This window comes from Rhinolophus sinicus, chromosome 16 (assembly GCF_057876585.1).
Source record: "Rhinolophus sinicus isolate RSI-liver-muscle chromosome 16, RSI-T2T, whole genome shotgun sequence".
In the NCBI taxonomy this organism is placed as follows: Eukaryota; Metazoa; Chordata; class Mammalia; order Chiroptera; family Rhinolophidae; genus Rhinolophus; species Rhinolophus sinicus.
This window is the reverse complement of record NC_142516.1, coordinates 92,049,291-92,067,302: the sequence shown is the minus strand read 5'-3', so window position 1 is coordinate 92,067,302 and position 18,012 is coordinate 92,049,291. Positions and strand designations below refer to the sequence as shown.

Genomic DNA, 18,012 nt, shown 5'->3' with positions numbered 1-18,012 from the left:
AAAACATTGTTCTGGTGTGCTCGTGTAGGGAGAGGTCGTTGGATGCACTTACCTTCTGAAGATCAGATGTTTGAAGTTAAAACAACAGCCCAAAAACAAAAACAACAAGATAAGAAAAATAGTACACATGGTGGGGGTGAGGGGGGAGATCGGGAAAGGTGAAAATAAAAGCCTATGAACTGGTTGTGTCCTGCTTGTTGTTAAACTCCTGGAAATGTACCTTCAGCCAGAGAAACAGCAGCCCCTCCCAGGAGCAGCCCCACGTTCCTAGGTGGGAGGCCCAGATTGTCATCTGAAGGCCCCGCTGATGGCTAGGGTGCAGGGGCACACACGGCTCTGCAGGCAGCCTCGGTGTTGGTGAGAGGCCCCTATGGCAGCAGTTGCTGGTCTCGCTGGGGAGGCAGCGGGGGTGAGCTTGAGGGAGCTCCACCTTTGGACTCAGACAGACCTGGGCCCACTGCTGGCCCTGCCACTTCCTAGCCCTTGGGCAAAACGTTTCACACCTTTCTGAGGTTCAGTTTCCTTATCTGTAAAATGGGCATACATATTTACTTTATAGTGTTGCTGAGAGGGTTAAGTGGAGCAGCAGATAGCAGGTTGCTTAGTAAATGTTAGTTCTCTCCACTTATCTTGAGCACTGCAGCTCCCACCTGCCACTGGGAAACAGAGAACAGACCATCTAGAAGTGGGGGACCCTCTTCTTCTCCTTATTCATCATTACCTCGTGGGGCGATTGGTGTGAGGTAAAGCAATGAGAGTGGGACGGGGATGGTCCAAAGCCAGGCCCAAGACAATAAAGAGGGGCTTAGGCAGCCACCCCCCACTGGGAGCTGCCGACCTCCTGTGGACAGCTGGGCTGTGGCAGTAACTGCCCCTGACTCCAGGGGCCATTTCACCACCAGATCCTGGCTCTCCTGCCTTGGCACAAGGGTGAGGGTGGCTGTCATCTCAGCTGAATGACTTGTCCTTGACATGTTGGCCCCCTGACCTTTTTACTCATTGACTTCCACCTCTGTTAAAGCAGTGAGTACATCATGGCCACCCATCCCCCAGCCCTTTGTGTAACCATAGCCGTGACTCTCTCGCAGGTAGAGGACATCACCGCCAGCCATGAGGCTGCTCTCCTAGAGATGGAAAATAACCATACAGTGGCCATCGCGATCCTTCAGGATGACCACGACCACAAAGTCCAAGGTAGCTACTGGGCTTGACGTGTGGGGCTGGCGGGGGTGGGCCGGACCTTCCTGCTGCAGACCCAAGGAGCCCCCTCCCCTCTTGCTCCTCTTTCCTTCTTCCTTCCTGTCCTTCCTGGTGTGTCCTTTGTGTTGCTTCCTGTGGAAGAAAGAGATGGGAGGCCAGGACCCAGGTACTACTTCTTTGCTCTGAGGCAGTTACACGCAGCCTTGCGTGGATGTTGGAATCCCTGGCGAATTATCATAGGAGGCTGATGCCAGCCTACGTTCCACCCCAGCACGCCCATGGAACTGGTCTGGGGTGCAGCTTGGGCGCCCAGAGTTTTTAAAGCTCCTGTGGTGAGTCTGACGGTGACCACACCTGAGAACCACTATTCTAAACTAGGCATGGAAATCCTGGGCTGCATCTTGTTTCATGGCCTTATAAAGTTAAATAAATGGCAGTCCCAGAGGGGTGCACGTATCCCACACTTGGTGTGTTCTCAGGGCCACGGCTGCATGCGGTCAGATCTTGTACTTAGAAACCACGTTCACCAGGGGCTTAAGAGGAGTCTCTGGACCCTTCCTCCTGTTTACATTTTTTTTCGTAATTTTGAGCTATCTGTGGATACTTAGGGTTGCTGTTGTTATGACCCACGTCATAACAACAGCAATAGCATTTACTAAGTACTACTAAGATTTTCACTTTGTGAAAGGAGCTTTTTACACTTTTGATATACATTTACACTTCTCCATGCAACTTATTTTTGAGTTTCCCCTCCTGTTCCCCCAGTCAGATGGCTGTTAAAGTATGTTACAAACAATGACATTTAAAAAGACATTGATACATTTAAAAAATTTGAGATTAACATCAGTTTTTCATTATTTTTTAAAAGTTCTTTGTAAAAACAATAAAGCCTGCTGTGCAGTAACCCAAACTCATGTCAGTGCTTCCCTCAACACCAGCCCCGCCTCTCTGGGAACTGTTAGTACATGGGAAAGCCCACCCTGGGCACAGGGAGGGTCGTTCCCTGAGAACTGCTTAAATGTACCACATGTCCTGACTCCGTCTCATATGGAGAGCACCAGGTACCACTCTAGGTATTTTCACATAGCATCTTTTCCATAGACATCTTTGCCACAAGCATTCTTGCCACACACGTTTTTACCACATAACTAAGTGACTGGAAGGCAGTTTTGCCGTAAAAAAATAAAAATAAAATCACAACAAATAAAAGACCTAGTGAAACATGAAAAATATGAATAACAAAATTAAGAAGACTTTTATTTAAAAGGTGTATAGAATCATAGCAATGCTGCTCAAGTAATTGATTTTGTTTTGTGGATTGTACCTAAGCACTTGTCTTCCTTCTATGGGAGATGTGGGTTCAACTCCGCACTCTCCTCCCAATGTATGAGAAAAACAACTCTGTGGCAAATCGTCGTCATTTGGAAGAAATTATATTTTAAAACCACCACGACTACCTCGTGTACTTGTCGCTCTATAGACCTTTGTGAGGGCTGGCTAACAGTTATGTGTGATCTAAAAATGAGAGTAACCACGATAATCATTAATGGAGAAATGAAACTAAACAACAACCAAAAACAACCCCAAACTGTCAGCCAGTTATTTTACTAGTTATTTTATCTTGTTTATAGGAAAATTGCCTTACAGCTGATTAGTTATTCAGCAGAAATGTTCACAGTAAAGATGTCTATAGCAAGAACAGCACATGTGCCAGCTCCCATCCTTGGGTGCACATTAGAACCACCTGGGGAGCTTTGGGGGTTTGTTTTTCAAATACCGATGTGTGAATCCCAGAACCTCCAATCTGATCGCTCTGGGGTGCAGCCCAGGCATCAAGATGTTCTAAAGTTCCCAGGTGATTCTAGGGGGCAGCACAACTTGAGAACCATTGTCTTAGAGCACTGTATTGACTATGGGACAGAGTGTCGTGACCTTAAAATAATTAAATACATGTGGGTATGTAGATATCAGCCATGCTTTAGACCATCTCCAGGATAGACACTGACTTCTTTTTTTCGGGGTATCGGGGTCATCTGAAAGTGCCCTGAAGCCCATGACTGCACTGTAGGAAAATGGTCTCTGAAAGGGAATAAGAATGGAAATGAGGCCATGAGCCACTGTTGCCTTTGGTTTCTGGATTCTCATATAAATAGACCTGGTAGTTTTTTTCTGACTGACGAAGTCTCTCTTAGACTCCACATCCACAGCCTTCCACTCATATCCAATGTCAAGACAATTTAAGTGTATGTAATAGTAGCCAAAAAATTCATTAGTATTGTCAGGATGCTGCTGTCAGTGGTTATTAAAAGGAACCATTTAGACAAAGGCAGGTAGAAAGAAGGCCACATGGTTTTATGGCAGTGAGCTCAGCACAAAACTTTTTTTTTTTAATGTAAATTTCAGCTATAACAACTGGGTTTCTTAGAGAACTCCCCATCGTTAGTTAAAAGACTTGGGTCAATGGAAACCACAAAGTTTTTCCTAATTGCAGCTCTTGCCAGCTAGAATGATAATTATTGGTCTCCAGTACTCTCCTGTTGTAAGCATGTGATCCACACTGATTAATGAGACCTTTCCTCCCTCCAGTTACAACATGCAAACAAATTGCCGTGTAGCCAAAATGAGATGGGCTTTACCCAGCTAATAAGACTGTTCCCATCTGGAGGAAAACAGAATCCATTTGCTTAATAAGTCTTACGTGACATCTCTTTCTGCCTCACTTGAAAATTATTACTGGAATGACACTTTTCGTAGAATAGAATGGTTTCAAACTCTCCAAGAGGAACAGTCCAATTAGTCCTTTCTTTTGTCTGGGTGCCTTAACCTCGACTCTTTGCTCAAGCAAACCCTGGAGACCTGTGGTTTTCAGCGTGTGGCCCAGAGGCCTCGCAGACACAGCACCACCCTGTTCACCGTCTTGTCCAGTGACCCCAGGCAGCAAGGGGGGCTCGCAGCCCCACTCTCCCTGGGGCCTCCCTCCTGCAGCCCCCGATGGCTGCTTCACGGTAGAAAGGAAGAGTGATCCTGGCAGGGGAAGAGAATGGAGAGTTAGCATGGGTCACCCAGGTGTTTTACCACTAGGAACACTTGGAGAATCTCTGAGGACTGTGGATGGAGAATCTGACTTGGCCAAGATGTTGGTAGAGCAGGGTATAGAAATGAGAGAAAGAGACAGACCGAACGCTTGTGCTCCACTTGCTTCTCTGCCTTTCTTTCCTCTTTCCCTCTTTTCCTCTCCCTTTCTCCTGTCCCCTTCCTCATTCTTTCTTTCTCTTGTAACATTGTGTAAGTAACAAGTGTAAGTAACACTTTCAAAGTAATGGAGATGTCTCTTTAGGCGTAAGTCAGCTGTATACCAGTGTCCCTTATCCACTGAAGTCCCTCGTCTTAGGCTGGCAAAAGAGTCTTCTTTGATCCTTCTCAGAAGAAAGACCAACTTAACGATTTGATGTCTTCTCTCCAGAATTGATGTCTACCCACGAGCTTGAAAAGAAAGAATTGGAAGAAAATTTTGAAAAGCTGCGGCTGTCATTACAGGTTAATATCTCCTTAGCTCTGATGTCAGAAGAATGGCAGAATCATTAGTCCTGCCCACAAACGTTCATCCGGCACCGGCTATGTCCCAGATCCTGTGCTAAGCAGTGGGGTGTAGAGGGAGACCAGACATTCCCCCTAACTTTAAAGAGTCTACTGCCTCCTGTCAGAGAGCTGTGACACAAACAGTGACAGCCAGCCACAAAAGGTAACACATACTTGCACCAAATGAGTAACACCATCAGCGAATGTCACAGGAGTTCCGAGAGATGGCGCCACACTTGCTGTGGTTAGAGGAGTAATGGAGCTGTGTTTGAGGGGAGGGGGGACTTGGGAGAAGAGCATTCCCGGGAGGGGGAATGGTGGAAGGGGTGGACGGAGAGCTGTGGAGGGGGGAAGTCGTAGGACATGTCTGGGGAATCTAAACGGAGTTGAAGCACCTAGAGGTGGGTGGGATGAACAGACCCTCCTCAGCCTCCGACTGCTGACCTAGGAAGTGTGGGTGTCAGATGCCAGGGGCTGCCTCGCTTCCTTCTGACCTCTCAGTGGAGAGTGAGGGTTCTCCCATATCGCCAGTGTCTCCCTCCTGCCTGTGGAGACCCAGACCAGCTGCTGCTGTGGGTAGATGATGCCCAGTGCCAGCCTTAGGGAGGGGCTGCCTGGGAGGCAGGCTGAGGTTGGTAGCCCTGCTTCTGCTCCCAGCTGTGGACACCCCAAGATAGCAAGATTATTTTCTAAATATTAGGGACCCTCCCATCTGGACGTGTGATGACAATAACAATTGTCCATCAATTACCATGACTGTAATACAAAGGCAGGCATTTTAGTTTGCTTTCCCTTGGCCATGTTCATTGCACAGAGCCAGCCCAGCCTAGAAAAGAATCCTGGATTGTGCCAACAGCCAGTGTCACAGCTGCTGAGTGGACTATTCAAACATTTTTAGTGGGAGACGGCCTGCAACCAGCCCTCCTATCCATGGATGGACCTGCAGTATGCCGTCCTCATGGACTTGTCTTCAGCAAATTAAGCCCAAACTCCTTCCTCATGGGCCTGCCTTTCATCCCATCATATGTGCTACGTTAGGGAACGCAGATCAGAAAAGTGCCAGCCAGACCGTGATGTAACAGAAACCCCGTCCGGTCCCAAACCACAAAGGAGTGAGAGTTTGGTTTCATCGTGAATGAGTCTTCTTCCTGCCCCTGACATCTCACAGTCATGCATCACACATGTGGTCGTCATAACGCTCCAGGAGCGAAGCCTCTGGGCTGGAGGTTGTTTGGTGCAAGGAACGTGGAGTTGCTTCAGCAGACTCCCTAGGGAGACTGGCAGCTAGAGAAACAGCTTGGTGGTTACAAACTGGAGTTCATTAGAGTTCCCCCTGCACCCCCTCTAACTAGCTTTGAAATCTTGGATAATACAGGAGCTCTGGAATCCTTAGTTTACTCATCTGTGAAATGGGGGTGATGACAGTAACTTCCTCGAGGTGTGAGCAGGTTAAAGGAAATAACGTGTGTAAAGTGTGTAACACTAGGTTGGCTCCTGGTAAATGCTACTAAGTAGCAGCTATTGCTAGTCTCATAGTTTCAAGCATTGTTACATTTATTATTATCATCATCATCAATATCATTTCTATTATTATCATGCCATGGTAACCTCCTGAGTTGCCCGTGCTGGGCCAGGTCACCAACTAGGCAGGTTTTTGTGCCTCTTAGCTTGGCATTAAGGAGCCAGCCAAGCTGGAAAACAGTCTGTCCTGTCTGATTTCTGTACACAGTGCGTGCCTGTGGGGCGGTTTTGAGTCATGGTGAACAGGGCCAAAAAAACCTCAGTTTGATATTTGGTTCCATCCTAGGTAGCACGTGCCTGATGCGTTTTGCACGGTTTTGTTTTTAATGGAGGAGGAGAGGCTTGAAAGAAATGCCTCATCTGTAGTGCTGACGAGGTCAGTGCAGGGCCACGTGGTGGGTGACACAGGCATCATGATAGCCACGTCCCGGAAGCCCACGGCCCCAGTGCCACGGGGGACTTACGTGGGACAGGTCCTGTGTGCACAAACTCCCACTGATAACTGCGTTGCCCGAATGCACCAGCCTTTGCATTTATGGCACTGGAGAGGCATTTATTTCTTTAAAATGAAATTGAAGTTACTGAAAAATAAAAAAAATTAAAAAGGAAAAGAAACCTGCCAAGGATGGTTCGCAAAACAGGGTCCACTGCCACGATGAAGAAAGCGGTAGAGCCAGCACTCCATACTTTACAGTTACTATGCAGGTAGAATTACACGTCTGCAATCCCAGCTCCTAGTGGTTGGTAGGATGAGGCCATTTCTCTTGCCAGAAGAGTTCATGGGAAACCCCTAGTCCCTAGGTTTTAATGTTACAGAAATGGTGTCGTTGGACAGAGAAGTTCGGGGATCAGTCATTGCTGGGGTTGCCAGGGAGGGGTCAGTGCAGTTGCATCTGCCCCGGCAGCCTGGGAAGGGGTGCATGCCCCCCCAAACATGGCTTCATTCGTTCAGCCTGCACACAGGGCCAGGAGCAGCTGTCCCTTGGGAGAAGGCTCTAAACGGGGTGGGGGGGTAGGCAGCTCACATGGTAGCTCACCTCAGGCCAGTGGAGGTCAGAAGCCAGCTGAGAATGACAGGAACCTGGAATGTGAGATGGGGGTGGCGCAGTGAGAACTGAGGCTGGGAGACAAGAAGCGCTGATGGGGAGATGGTCACACGGTGCCAGAGTGTGCCATCGTCTCGATGCCCCAGGGGTTTCACACACGGGTTGTCTCATCATAGCTCCCCAGGCTGCAGTGTCCGTCGTGGACCGAGCTGGACTTCTCTTGTCATTATTACTTGCAGGACCAGGTGGACACGCTGACCTTCCAGAGCCAGTCTCTGCGGGACCGAGCCAGACGCTTTGAGGAGGCTTTGAGGAAAAATACTGAAGAGCAGCTGGAGGTAGTCAAGCCTTCCAGGCTTTCCAGCACCTGGGGGCCCTCACCAGGCATCTCTGTTGAACCTCACCCCAGGAAGCCCTGTGGCTGAGGGCCCCTGTGTGGATCTGCTACTGAAGTGACAGCTGGTCAGGACCTCCCTGGGCTTTTAAATATATTCCTGTCAGCACGTCACTTCTGAGACAGGACAGCTGTGGGTTTTTTCAGTCTAAATGTTATTCTTGCCACATCGCACACCATCCCCCGCCACTGTCCCTGAGCCCCTGTAAGAAGCATGGCCTGGGAACTCTCCGCCCCTCTATCCCTCCTCTCCAGCTTCCATTAGTTAAGCTGGCAAGGGGCAGGGGGAACGCCTGAAACCTGCATTAGTAGGTCGAAGGGGGTTTTTTTTCCAGAAAAGTAGGCAAGATTCCTCCCCTCTGATGTAAGATTGCCAGATAAAACACATTACACCCAGTTAAATGTGAATTACAGAGAAATGAATTTGTTAGTATAAGTATGTCCCTTTTGATACTTATACTAAAAAAATTATTTATCTGAAATTCAAACTTAACATGATTTTATATATATATACAGGGTGGGTACCAAACAAATGTATACACATTTTAGGAAAGGAAAAAGCTGTATTAAAATTATACTGACGGTAACCACTTTGAGCACCTCTTGTAATTGCAGAAGTCAAACGTGACTTGTACTCATATTTTGTTATTGGTATATATTAAGTATTACAATTTTAATACAGTTTTTCCTTCCTTAAAATGTGTATACATTTTTTTGGCACCGTGTGTGTGTGTGTGTGTGTGTGTGTGTGTGTGTGTGTAAAATTGCTGTTGTTACACCTGGCAACCTCACTCTGGCAACCTCACTCTGGCATTTCTTTTTCTGACACGCCTTTTCTGCTTTTTAAACCACTTCACTCATTGTCTGTGCTGAGCTGTGGCTGCTCCATGGGCACAGGGGGGACCTGGAAATCCCCACCTGTCTGCTGAATTAAGTAGTTGGGTGAATGTCAAAAGCCAATGTTGGGTTTATTCCTTTTACCCCCATGAGTTTCCTTTCGGGGATGGGCTGGTAGTATTCAGCCATTCCAGCTTCCAGGCTCTTCAGAGATGGCGGCTTTTTCTCTCTATTCCCCAAGGTGCTGGACTTTTAGTAGCATTCCCAGTGGGAAACAAGTGGGTATCTTTACCGTACCAGAAAGGTCATGAGCAAGCTCTGTCTCTCTCTCTCTGTCTCTCTCTCTCTGTCTCTCTCTCTGTCTCTCTCTCTGTCTCTCTCTCTCTCTGTCTCTCTCTCTCCCCCCTCCACTTTCCCTCTCCTACTGGGCAGCTTGTTAGAGAAAGCTACAGTTAGCAGAATTCAGGACCTTGGTGACACTTGGCCCTTGGTGGCCCGGTGAGTAGCTCGGTGCTCTCTGTCCCTGTAGGTCGCACGGGCTCCCTATCAGCACTTGGAAGAAGACATGGAGAGTCTGAAGCAGGTATTGGAGATGAAGAATCAGCAAATACACCAGCAGGAAAAGAAGATTCTTGAGCTGGAAAAGCTGGTGAGTCAGTCTGTTTCCTGGGTAGAGCCCAGTCACTGTCCTGTCCCCATAGATGTCATCGTCACAGCCTGCAGGATATGAGCCCGCTGCTTGCACCTGAGCAGAGAACTCCGTCACTGAGTCAGGAGTTCTGATGAGGAACCAGAGGTGGCCTCACTTTGTGCAGCTCTGGAGCCCTCCTGATTGTCTGCCTCCATCCCTCCCGATGCTCTGAGTGCTCGCCCGCCCTCCCCCCTGGGGGCGTGTGCCAGCCAGCACGGGCACCGCACAAAGCTCTAACACAAGGCCATGGCCTAGGTGTTGCCAGCAGCCTCCTTTCACAGGGGTGCAGATGACGGCCTGGGGGCGGTGTTCATCTCACCAGGTGGGGGCCCAGCCCAGCGCCCGCCCACACGCTCTGCCTCACCTTTCAGCCTGGCTCCCACAGAATCAGCAAAGGGTACCCCTTTGGGGGAACAGAGCCCCCCAGAGTTCACACTCCTTCCCACAAGGACCATGCAAAGGCTAGAATGTGACGTAGAAGTTGTCCCTAAGGTCTCAGATAGATTCTTGTGCTTTTTCCTTTTTCTGTTGTTAAATTAAAAGTAAACTTTTGATACTATAAGAGGAAAACACACTTGTGCATTATAGCAAATGATAAGATAAACAAAAACAAGAAAATGAAATATCCTATTTGTACCACTGTTGACACTTTCCAGAGCCTTTTCTCTCCACACAGGTACACGCCCCAGACACCCCCACACATGTACCACGTTTCATATCCTGTTTTCCTTCATTTGGCAAATCTTAACTCACCATTTCAGTAATCGATCTTGTCTAACTTTGACTGTTCTCCTTTTGTCTCTGAAATGTCCTTGAAGCCGGTTTATCCAAACCAGGAGCTGATAGAGGACCCCCTGTTGCATTCATTGTCACACCCTGTCCCTTTCTGCAGATGCCTCCTGCTGCCCTGGTGCTCAGCAGTCAGGCTGGGGACACACCTGGATGTGACGGACTCTTACCAGCATTCTCAGTAATGTTGGACAGCAGGCACCATCCAACAGCCCAGAGCTTCCCAGCAAGGCCAGAGCTAAGGCCAGTGGGAGGCTCAGGGGCACAGCCCTGCCCTCCTGGCCCTGCCATGTGGCCTGGCCAACTCTGGGACCAGTCTGGGCCATCCACGTCCAGTTGTCCAGTCACCACAAGCCTGGGGGCTGATGTGACTGTTTTTAGCCATGCTCCAGGCATTCTGCACACATGCATGACTTCTCATTCCAGAAACCCTTCCCAGCAAAAAACTGAAAGGGACTGATGTAATCACTTCGCCCTTCCTGGGAGCTACGATGAGGGCTGGGGTGAAGTGCCTTGCAGAAGAGCAGGGACAGAGGCCAGTCCTTTGGCTCTGATTCCTAACCCTTATTCTCGGAGAGGTGACAGTTTTCTTTAAAGGTTAACTACACTGACAGTAAATTTGTCATATTCTTTCCAAAAAATAATTTATTTCTAAACTCATCTTGGAATGGGACTGTACTTCACCTGGGTTTCAAGCCCTGGGGGACACACGGACAGAGAGAATGGCCTAAATTGCTGGGGAATAACAGCTGTGGATGACGTTACTTTCTGATAATGGGCCAACCTGGTCTTGGGCTTTGTGCTCCTGGCTGCCCATAGCCTCGGAAGGAAAAATGTGGCCACATTCTTTGTATTTCCATCCCTCCATTAATTCAGAATGTCACAGGGTGTGGCACTGTGTCCCTTTGGGAAGGACCCGGGAACCCATTAGCCAAGGGTCCTGGTGCTGTTCACGGCTTATCTCTAACAATGGCAAAGACCTGGGGACACTCACTGTAAGAGGCATATTCTATACAGTCAATAATGTTGCAATAATTATATATAATGCCAGGTGGGTGGGTACTAGACTAGTCAGGGGATCACTTCTTAAATTATATAAATGTCTAACCACTATGCTATGCACCTGAAATTAATATAAAACATGTTGAATGTCAACTGTAACTGAAAAAAAAGTAATTAAAAAAAAAGTAACAAGAAATATGTTCTACACAGGAATCTAGTATAAACATACTTACACGTGCATAATATAGGTAAAATAAAATTATATGCATAACAGTACTTACTTTGATGACATACAGCACATTCTGGTATTTTCTGTTTTATTTTGTTTAAAAAAGAAACGCTGGTCACCTCCCTCTAACCTGATTTTACAACCCACCAATGCACCCGGCAGTTTGCAAAACACTGTTCTTGATGACCCTCCAAGAGCACTGGTCTCCTGCCTACCCAATGACCTTGCTGAGGACCTCTTAACACCATACCCTTTACAGGTGGAAAAGAACATTATCCTGGAGGAGAAGATCCAAGTTCTCCAGCAGCGGAACGAAGACCTCAAAGCAAGGATCGACCAGAACACGGTTGTCACGAGGTAGGTGGGCCTGGATATCTGAACTTACAAAGCATGTGCCACCCACAAAGTGGCTTTGCTCAAACAGAGCTTGAGGGCTCTGCTTTTGTTCCAAAGTCCAATGTATTCACTCCTGAGCTGTGAGACTTCCCATACACAGTCCAAAAGCACGTGGCAGGGGGCCCAGACACAGCTGGTTGCTGACGGGCTTTATTTCTGGAGGAGATTTTGGATAGCGGAGTCAGCTGGGTGTTCCCAGGCAAAAGGGAACCAGAGTGGGAGCTATGCTCCCCTGTAGGGCCCTCAGCTGTTGTCCTGGGCCAGCCTGGCCATGGCAGGGATCAGCTGGCCTTGGCCAGAGGACAGCAGGGGTGGAATGTGCCAGAGAGAAGCTGGCCAACGGCAGCTGCTCCTGAGTGATGCCATTTCCATCTCGGTCCCCTGTTCCGAGGTCCCCAAACTCCCATGGAAGGACGTGGAGACACTCCCTTCTGCTGTCAGCATGGAATAAAACAGGGTTCCCGGCTGCTTCAGCCAGCCGGAGGAGGTTATGTCGTCCTTAAGGGCGACGCCACCTCCGTGGGAACCTGTGCAGGCACCAGGCTGAATGCCGAGAGGCACAGAAGCCATCTGTGGCCCGTGTGCGTTAGGGCTCACAGTCCAGCAGGCAGTGGATGCACCGACCAGCATTTATGGCTGGGGCAGGCACTGCTGTCGTGGAGGCCCAATTGAGGGGCAGGGAGGACAGCGGCACTGTGTGCTACGGCAACTGTCACCCGCAGCCACCTCTGAGCCTCTGGGGCCTTCTCGTACCAGCTCCCTACTCCCCTTCTTCCCTCTTCAGCCTCTGGTTTTTGCTGTGTCCACTGGACAGCTGGCACCTCCGTGGGAGGAGCAGAGGGACACGAGCAGATTCGGTGTTGGCAGGAATGCTCTGGGAACGCATGTGTTGGTGGAACAAGTGGCAGTCATGGTTCAACCAAGGCTGTGTGTGATGGGGGCCCGACTGGTCCCTGCGGTCCTGCCTTTGCCCTCTGCCCTTGATTGCCCTCAGCAATCTCAAGCTCAGGCCCTCTGGCATGACTGCCGCTGATGGTGTCTTCTCCCCTGCAGACAGCTGTCGGAGGAAAACGCCAACCTCCAGGAGTACGTGGAGAAAGAGGCCCAAGAGAAGAAGAGGCTGAGCAGGACCAACGAAGAGCTGCTTTGGAAGCTCCAAACTGGGGACCCAACCAGCCCGATTAAACTCTCCCCCACATCCCCCGTTTACCGCGGCTCCTCTTCCGGGCCCTCCTCGCCGGCCAAAGTCAGCTCAACGCCCAGATGACGCCACCACGCAGCTCTCAGAGCTGAGCTCCTGCTACACCCTGAGGGAGTCCAGCCCCGGCCGGCGCAGGGGCCCTGCGTGCATGCTCAGTAGCTGCACAGCGCCTCCTCGTGGAGCCGTCTCCAGACCCCCGTGTGAGCCTGTCCCAGTATTGGCACTTAGGAAAGTATTCACGGTAGTGTCTCATGTGCAAACGTTTGACCGTAATTAGAGCCAAAAGAAAGAAACTCCAGTTGTTCTTGAGCAAAGAACTTTCACTGCAGAATTTCAGGTTAGGACAAAGAGCTCAGTTTTGAATTTACACTGATTAATCATTCTGTACTGCACCGATGTGTGTGTATTTAGGTTTACGTCTATGCACACGGGGCTGTTCCGAATTGCATTTTTTATAACCCGAAGTGCTGACATATTTTGGTGAAGGTCAGCAGTTTTCTAACTTGTGCCTAAGAATAATTGGGAAATGAAAATGCATTTCTATCTAGCTTCCCAGGAATATTTCTACCCAAAATAGAAAAAGGAAAAAAAAAAAAAAAGATACAGAGAAGAAGCGCCTTTCAACCTGCCACCAAGTGGTACTCTATCTAACACAAACACCAGCGAAATGTGAACGGTAACTGCCTTTGGAACGATCAGCTTCTTAGTCAACATGATGTGAGGTCACTATTATTCCATTCGCAGGTTTTAATTAATATTCCTGTCGTGAGTGGAGAAGGGAGAGCAGTGGGAAACCCTGCAGAGTTTAGCACCTTTTTGGATGTTACTCATGACAGTGAATCACCTATAGTCTTGTAAACACAATTTTTGCTTTTTTCCTAAATGGCATCTTGGAACCCATCATTCAGCTGTTGCCCCCTGAGGAAAATACAGAAAAGCATGACCTTCTGGAGTGAGGATGAGGATGACCTTGGAGTTGACCAAGACCATTCGCCCTCCATCCTCAAGGAGAACTGCCGATAGAGTCTGCTGACTAAGCACAGAGTAGGAAAGCTCTGGCGTTCCGTGTGGTTTGCTCTGATCTGATGCTGCTATGGTCCCCTTACCCATATGCCCCTCAGGCCCCCATCTCATAGCAACCTCCCCTTCAGTTTGGTTCAATAACTCAGCCCCATCACTGTACATTGAGATGTCTCAGGGGTTCTAGCAGAGGCTTCCAGAAAACCAATTCTTCCATCCTGGGGGACCAATTCCACGCTGTGCTAAAGCGTCACATGACCTCCCGGGAACCCAGGTATATTTTCTGCAGGACCGCCGAGCAATGCCACAGCTGACAGTGGTCCCATTTTAGGCTTAGGAGGTTCTTCCACACAGAGGAGCCCGTTGAAACAGCCAGCCAGCGGTCACTGGCTGCTGGACTGGCACTTGTCTCTGAAATGGTAGAAGTAGAATGTGAACGTTATACCTATTAGCGCTGTGGAAGGTTAGGAGCATGACAACCCCCAAAAAAGGAAGTAGTTTTCACAGTTGATAGGTGATGATAACAATGCCTTTGTTTCCTGTTTATGACAGAAATCCTGCACTTTCCTCCCTAAGGTCCCTTGAAATTCTCTGGAGCACAGGGCTGTTTTTGAGCATGACCAAGGAAAGCGGACCCATGCAGGGACATCTGTGGTGGGGAAGAGACGGCCCTGGAAGGAAGGGGTCGGCTTGCCCGGGGCCCAGCCTGCTCGGTACATGTGTGATTGGCACGAAGACAGACCTGGTCTGTGTTCCCTGAATGAGTCAAGGTCGGGCTTCCTGGCCTCAGGTCCATCTCCTTTCTAGCAAACCTCCAAGGGTCTTTGCCCATCCTGGAGACACACACAGTAGATACCCACTGCACAACATTTCTCTTTTCCTTTTGTGGCTCTGCATGACGCTGTGATATTGAGTTGGGCATTCCATTATGGTAGATCATGCCACGTTGACGAAGTACACAGTTATCTCTTCTTTTAGCAGGCACCCCTGCAAACACCAGTTTGGCGGGAGCTCAGCAATCCGAATTAGGAACTGCGTCCATAACGGCATGTGCTAAATGCAGTTACACAGCAATACAGATTCCAGTGTTCTGTTAGGATGTGCTACAGTGTGTCAGCCGATTGCAGTCAGAGGTGTAGTGATGTTAGCACCAAGCAATCCCTCTCCAGGTGACTGGAGCTCTGCCCGACCAGCCCTGACCTTGGGCACTTGGGCTCATTCCCACATTTCCCTGGCTTCCTTTCTTTGTCATGGACACCCATCACGTCTAGCTCCTATCCTGGGACATGAGGGGCGGCGGCAGCTGTTCCCCTCTTCGCCACGTCACCCCCACGCCATTGGGGCATGGACCTCTCCCAATATGGAAGTGCTGTCATCCACCTCCCAGGCCGGAGCTCTTTCCACAGACAGATGCTGCAGCCACTCTGTCTGCCTCACACAGACCCACCAAACCTCACCAACCTCTTCCTGGCATTTGGGAGCCATGTCAGTGTCCTTCCCCACCCCAGCCTCACCCACGCTGGGATGGTTCAGGCCGGTGTCAGGGTGGGGAAGGAGGGTGTGGGCTGGCACACTGGGTGATTGTTTGAATGGGGGTTACACGTTCCTTACGTGGCCCCTGCAGTTTCTGTGTTGCATATTTGTGTTTGAAGCATATTAAAATTAACTCAAGGGAACTTCTGTGGCTTGTACTTGATGTAACTCTTGGCCTGGCCCTCTCAGGCTTCAGGAAATTCAGGCTGGGATCTGAAGCAGGGAGGTCAGGCCGGTGTTGGCAGGCTGGGTTCCTTTTCTGTGTGTGCTGGGGTCAGCTGATTGTCACTGAGTCTGGAGAACCCCCTTGCTCTGACTCCCCGCACCCACCGTTGCAGCCCTGGAGCTTCAGCAGCCTGGCTCTGATGTGGAGAGCTCAGTGGGGAGCTCAGTGGCTCTGCTCCGCCGGGCTGGCTTCAGCAGGCTGGGTGGGCTGGAGTCGGTGGGAAAAAGGACACAAAAGAGTGAGGACAATCACCTCACCATCGATTTCAAATTCAGACCTAGATGGGTGTCTGTTTCTACCCCAATGAGGGCTTGGTCTGTCCCAAATCCTGTCAGTTCATACCTGATGGCCACAGCGCTCTCTCATGAGCAGCAGGGGATGAGCCCTCCTGGTGGGGTGGCCACAGTCGCAGCAGTTCCTTATCATGAGCTTTCTCACTCCAACAGGGGGACCCTAGACAACTCCATGGCTCTCCCTGTAACACCCAGATGGAGCCAGCACACTTGTTTCAACCTTAAAACAAGCACACTTGTTTCCCTCCCTGCCCGGCCTCAGGTTGGGCTGTAGCCCCCCGCTTGGGGACCCCTAGGTGGTCAGTTCCGGGAGTGGCAGCGACATTAGGGAGACTGCAGCAAGTCTGCCCTCCTGCACAATAGAACTTTCGCCGATGATGAATCACATGGAGTCACTCCGGGTCTGTGGGGACCACAGGATCCCCTCTGGATCATCCATGCTTCCCGATTAGTGACGGGGACTACCTATTTATTAGTGATTCACTTGTCAACCTGTCCCAGCCTGTTAGTGTCTTCTGGGATGTCCTGTGCCCTCCATTTTTATAATAACCGCCTTCCATTGTCCTCCCCACAAGTGAGGTCTCACCTCCACTGAATAAAGGGGCAGGCTTGCCCACTGGCACGTGTAGGAAACAAGGTTAGAGGTGCGTCCTCCTATCTGCGGAGGTCTGTGTCCCCCTCCCATGGCCAATTTGCAGCCAGCAGAGGAGACCTCTGAAGTCAACCACTCAGTCACCTCCTCCGGGCCAAGGACCCTTGCACGCGTGGCTCTCCTTGCCTGGGGGACTTGGGTCATTGCAGTGGGAAGGACTGATGGAAGAGCGACGCTCAGGCAGAAACCTAGAAGTGGGTGCAGGCAGGCCTCGGAGGTATTGCAGTTTGGTTCCAGACCACCGCAAACAAGTGACTATTGCAGGAAAACCAGTTGTAATCTTTCTGCTGGTGGAGGGTCTTGCCTTCTATTTGTAAAAAACACAACGTCCACGAGGCACAATAAAAGGGAAGCACAATAAAACGACCTATGCCTGGATGTAGGCCCCCTGCGCTTGGTCCAGGCTGTGGCACGGCTGGTGCTGGTCAGCACACAGGCATCGAGCAAGGGCTCTGGGCCTGCACCCTGTCGTCCAGAATCAGGGTCCTGCCCACTGGAGAGCTGGGGTCAAATGCTAAAAAACAAACAAACAAAAAAAGCCCACCACCGAAGGCTGGTAAGTCGTCCTGGTTGTTAAGGCAAGGGGAATTAATTCACTTTAAGTTTGCTAAATATCTTCTCTTTAATCAGTCTGTCTTTCTCAAACCTTTTAAATGAAACAAAGCAGAACAAAAATAATAGGCCCCCTGGGGTTTCTGCCCACGCAGCTCTGCTTTCCCCCCTCAGCATGAAGGGGAGCCCTGCTCAGGAGATGGGGGCTAGTTCGCCTAGCTCACTGGCCTGCGATGCTTCCCCAGCACCAGCGCACAGGGGACTGGATGCTGGCAGTTCGAAGCTGAGGCCACCCTCCTGCACATGACCTAGGGTCCTGCCTGGGTGCAGCCTGCTGGGGCACCCACGGCACAGACAACCTAGCAGGCCGCCAGGCACCGCTGCTGCTCTGTGCGACGCAGTCTCTGGTGTTCCTTGCTCCCAGAGTGATGGAGCAGCGGACATGTTGCATCCCCCTTTGCCGCATCTGCAGAGCTGGCGTCTCAGTAGACACTCAGGAAGGAACTTCATTCTTTTAGGGAGTAAATGTGTAAAACATCCATGGGGAAGTCGCATAGCTTCTCCCTTCCACGATTTAGCCGATTCCACTGGGATGAGGTGCTGACCACACTGCAAAGCAGGCCAAAGGGCTCCCCTCGTTAGCAAAGCCACCACCTGTTTCCGTTTCTGAGCCTTTCTCACAGTGCATTTTTGAAATGCCTGTATTGATGGGTTGGTGAACAGGCTTGATTTTGCTCACAGGAAACTGATCCCTTTGAAGAGCAACCCCCAGTTGGTGTTCCAGCCCTGCCTGGCTCTGTTAGGCGGTTGGGCCAGGCTGGGTTGGAATGGCAGGAGTGCAAAGTGGCTGC

The 18,012-nt window shown here is 50.0% G+C and overlaps 1 protein-coding gene across 4 annotated transcripts in view; it reads left to right on the top strand.

Moving 5' to 3' along the window:
* The window catches only part of MTUS2 (microtubule associated scaffold protein 2), a 530,400-nt gene extending 514,819 nt beyond the window's left edge, over positions 1–15,581 (top strand). For all 4 annotated transcript variants that reach the window (XM_074330069.2, XM_074330067.2, XM_074330068.2 and 1 more), the window contains 6 exons: positions 1,089–1,194; positions 4,664–4,737; positions 7,586–7,684; positions 9,107–9,226; positions 11,548–11,645; positions 12,738–15,581. In XM_074330069.2, the coding sequence (XP_074186170.2) occupies positions 1,089–1,194; positions 4,664–4,737; positions 7,586–7,684; positions 9,107–9,226; positions 11,548–11,645; positions 12,738–12,951 (711 nt within the window). In that variant the 3' untranslated portion in view covers positions 12,952–15,581. The remainder of the gene's footprint in view (positions 1–1,088; positions 1,195–4,663; positions 4,738–7,585; positions 7,685–9,106; positions 9,227–11,547; positions 11,646–12,737) is intronic.
* The last annotated feature ends 2,431 nt before the right edge of the window (positions 15,582–18,012 follow it).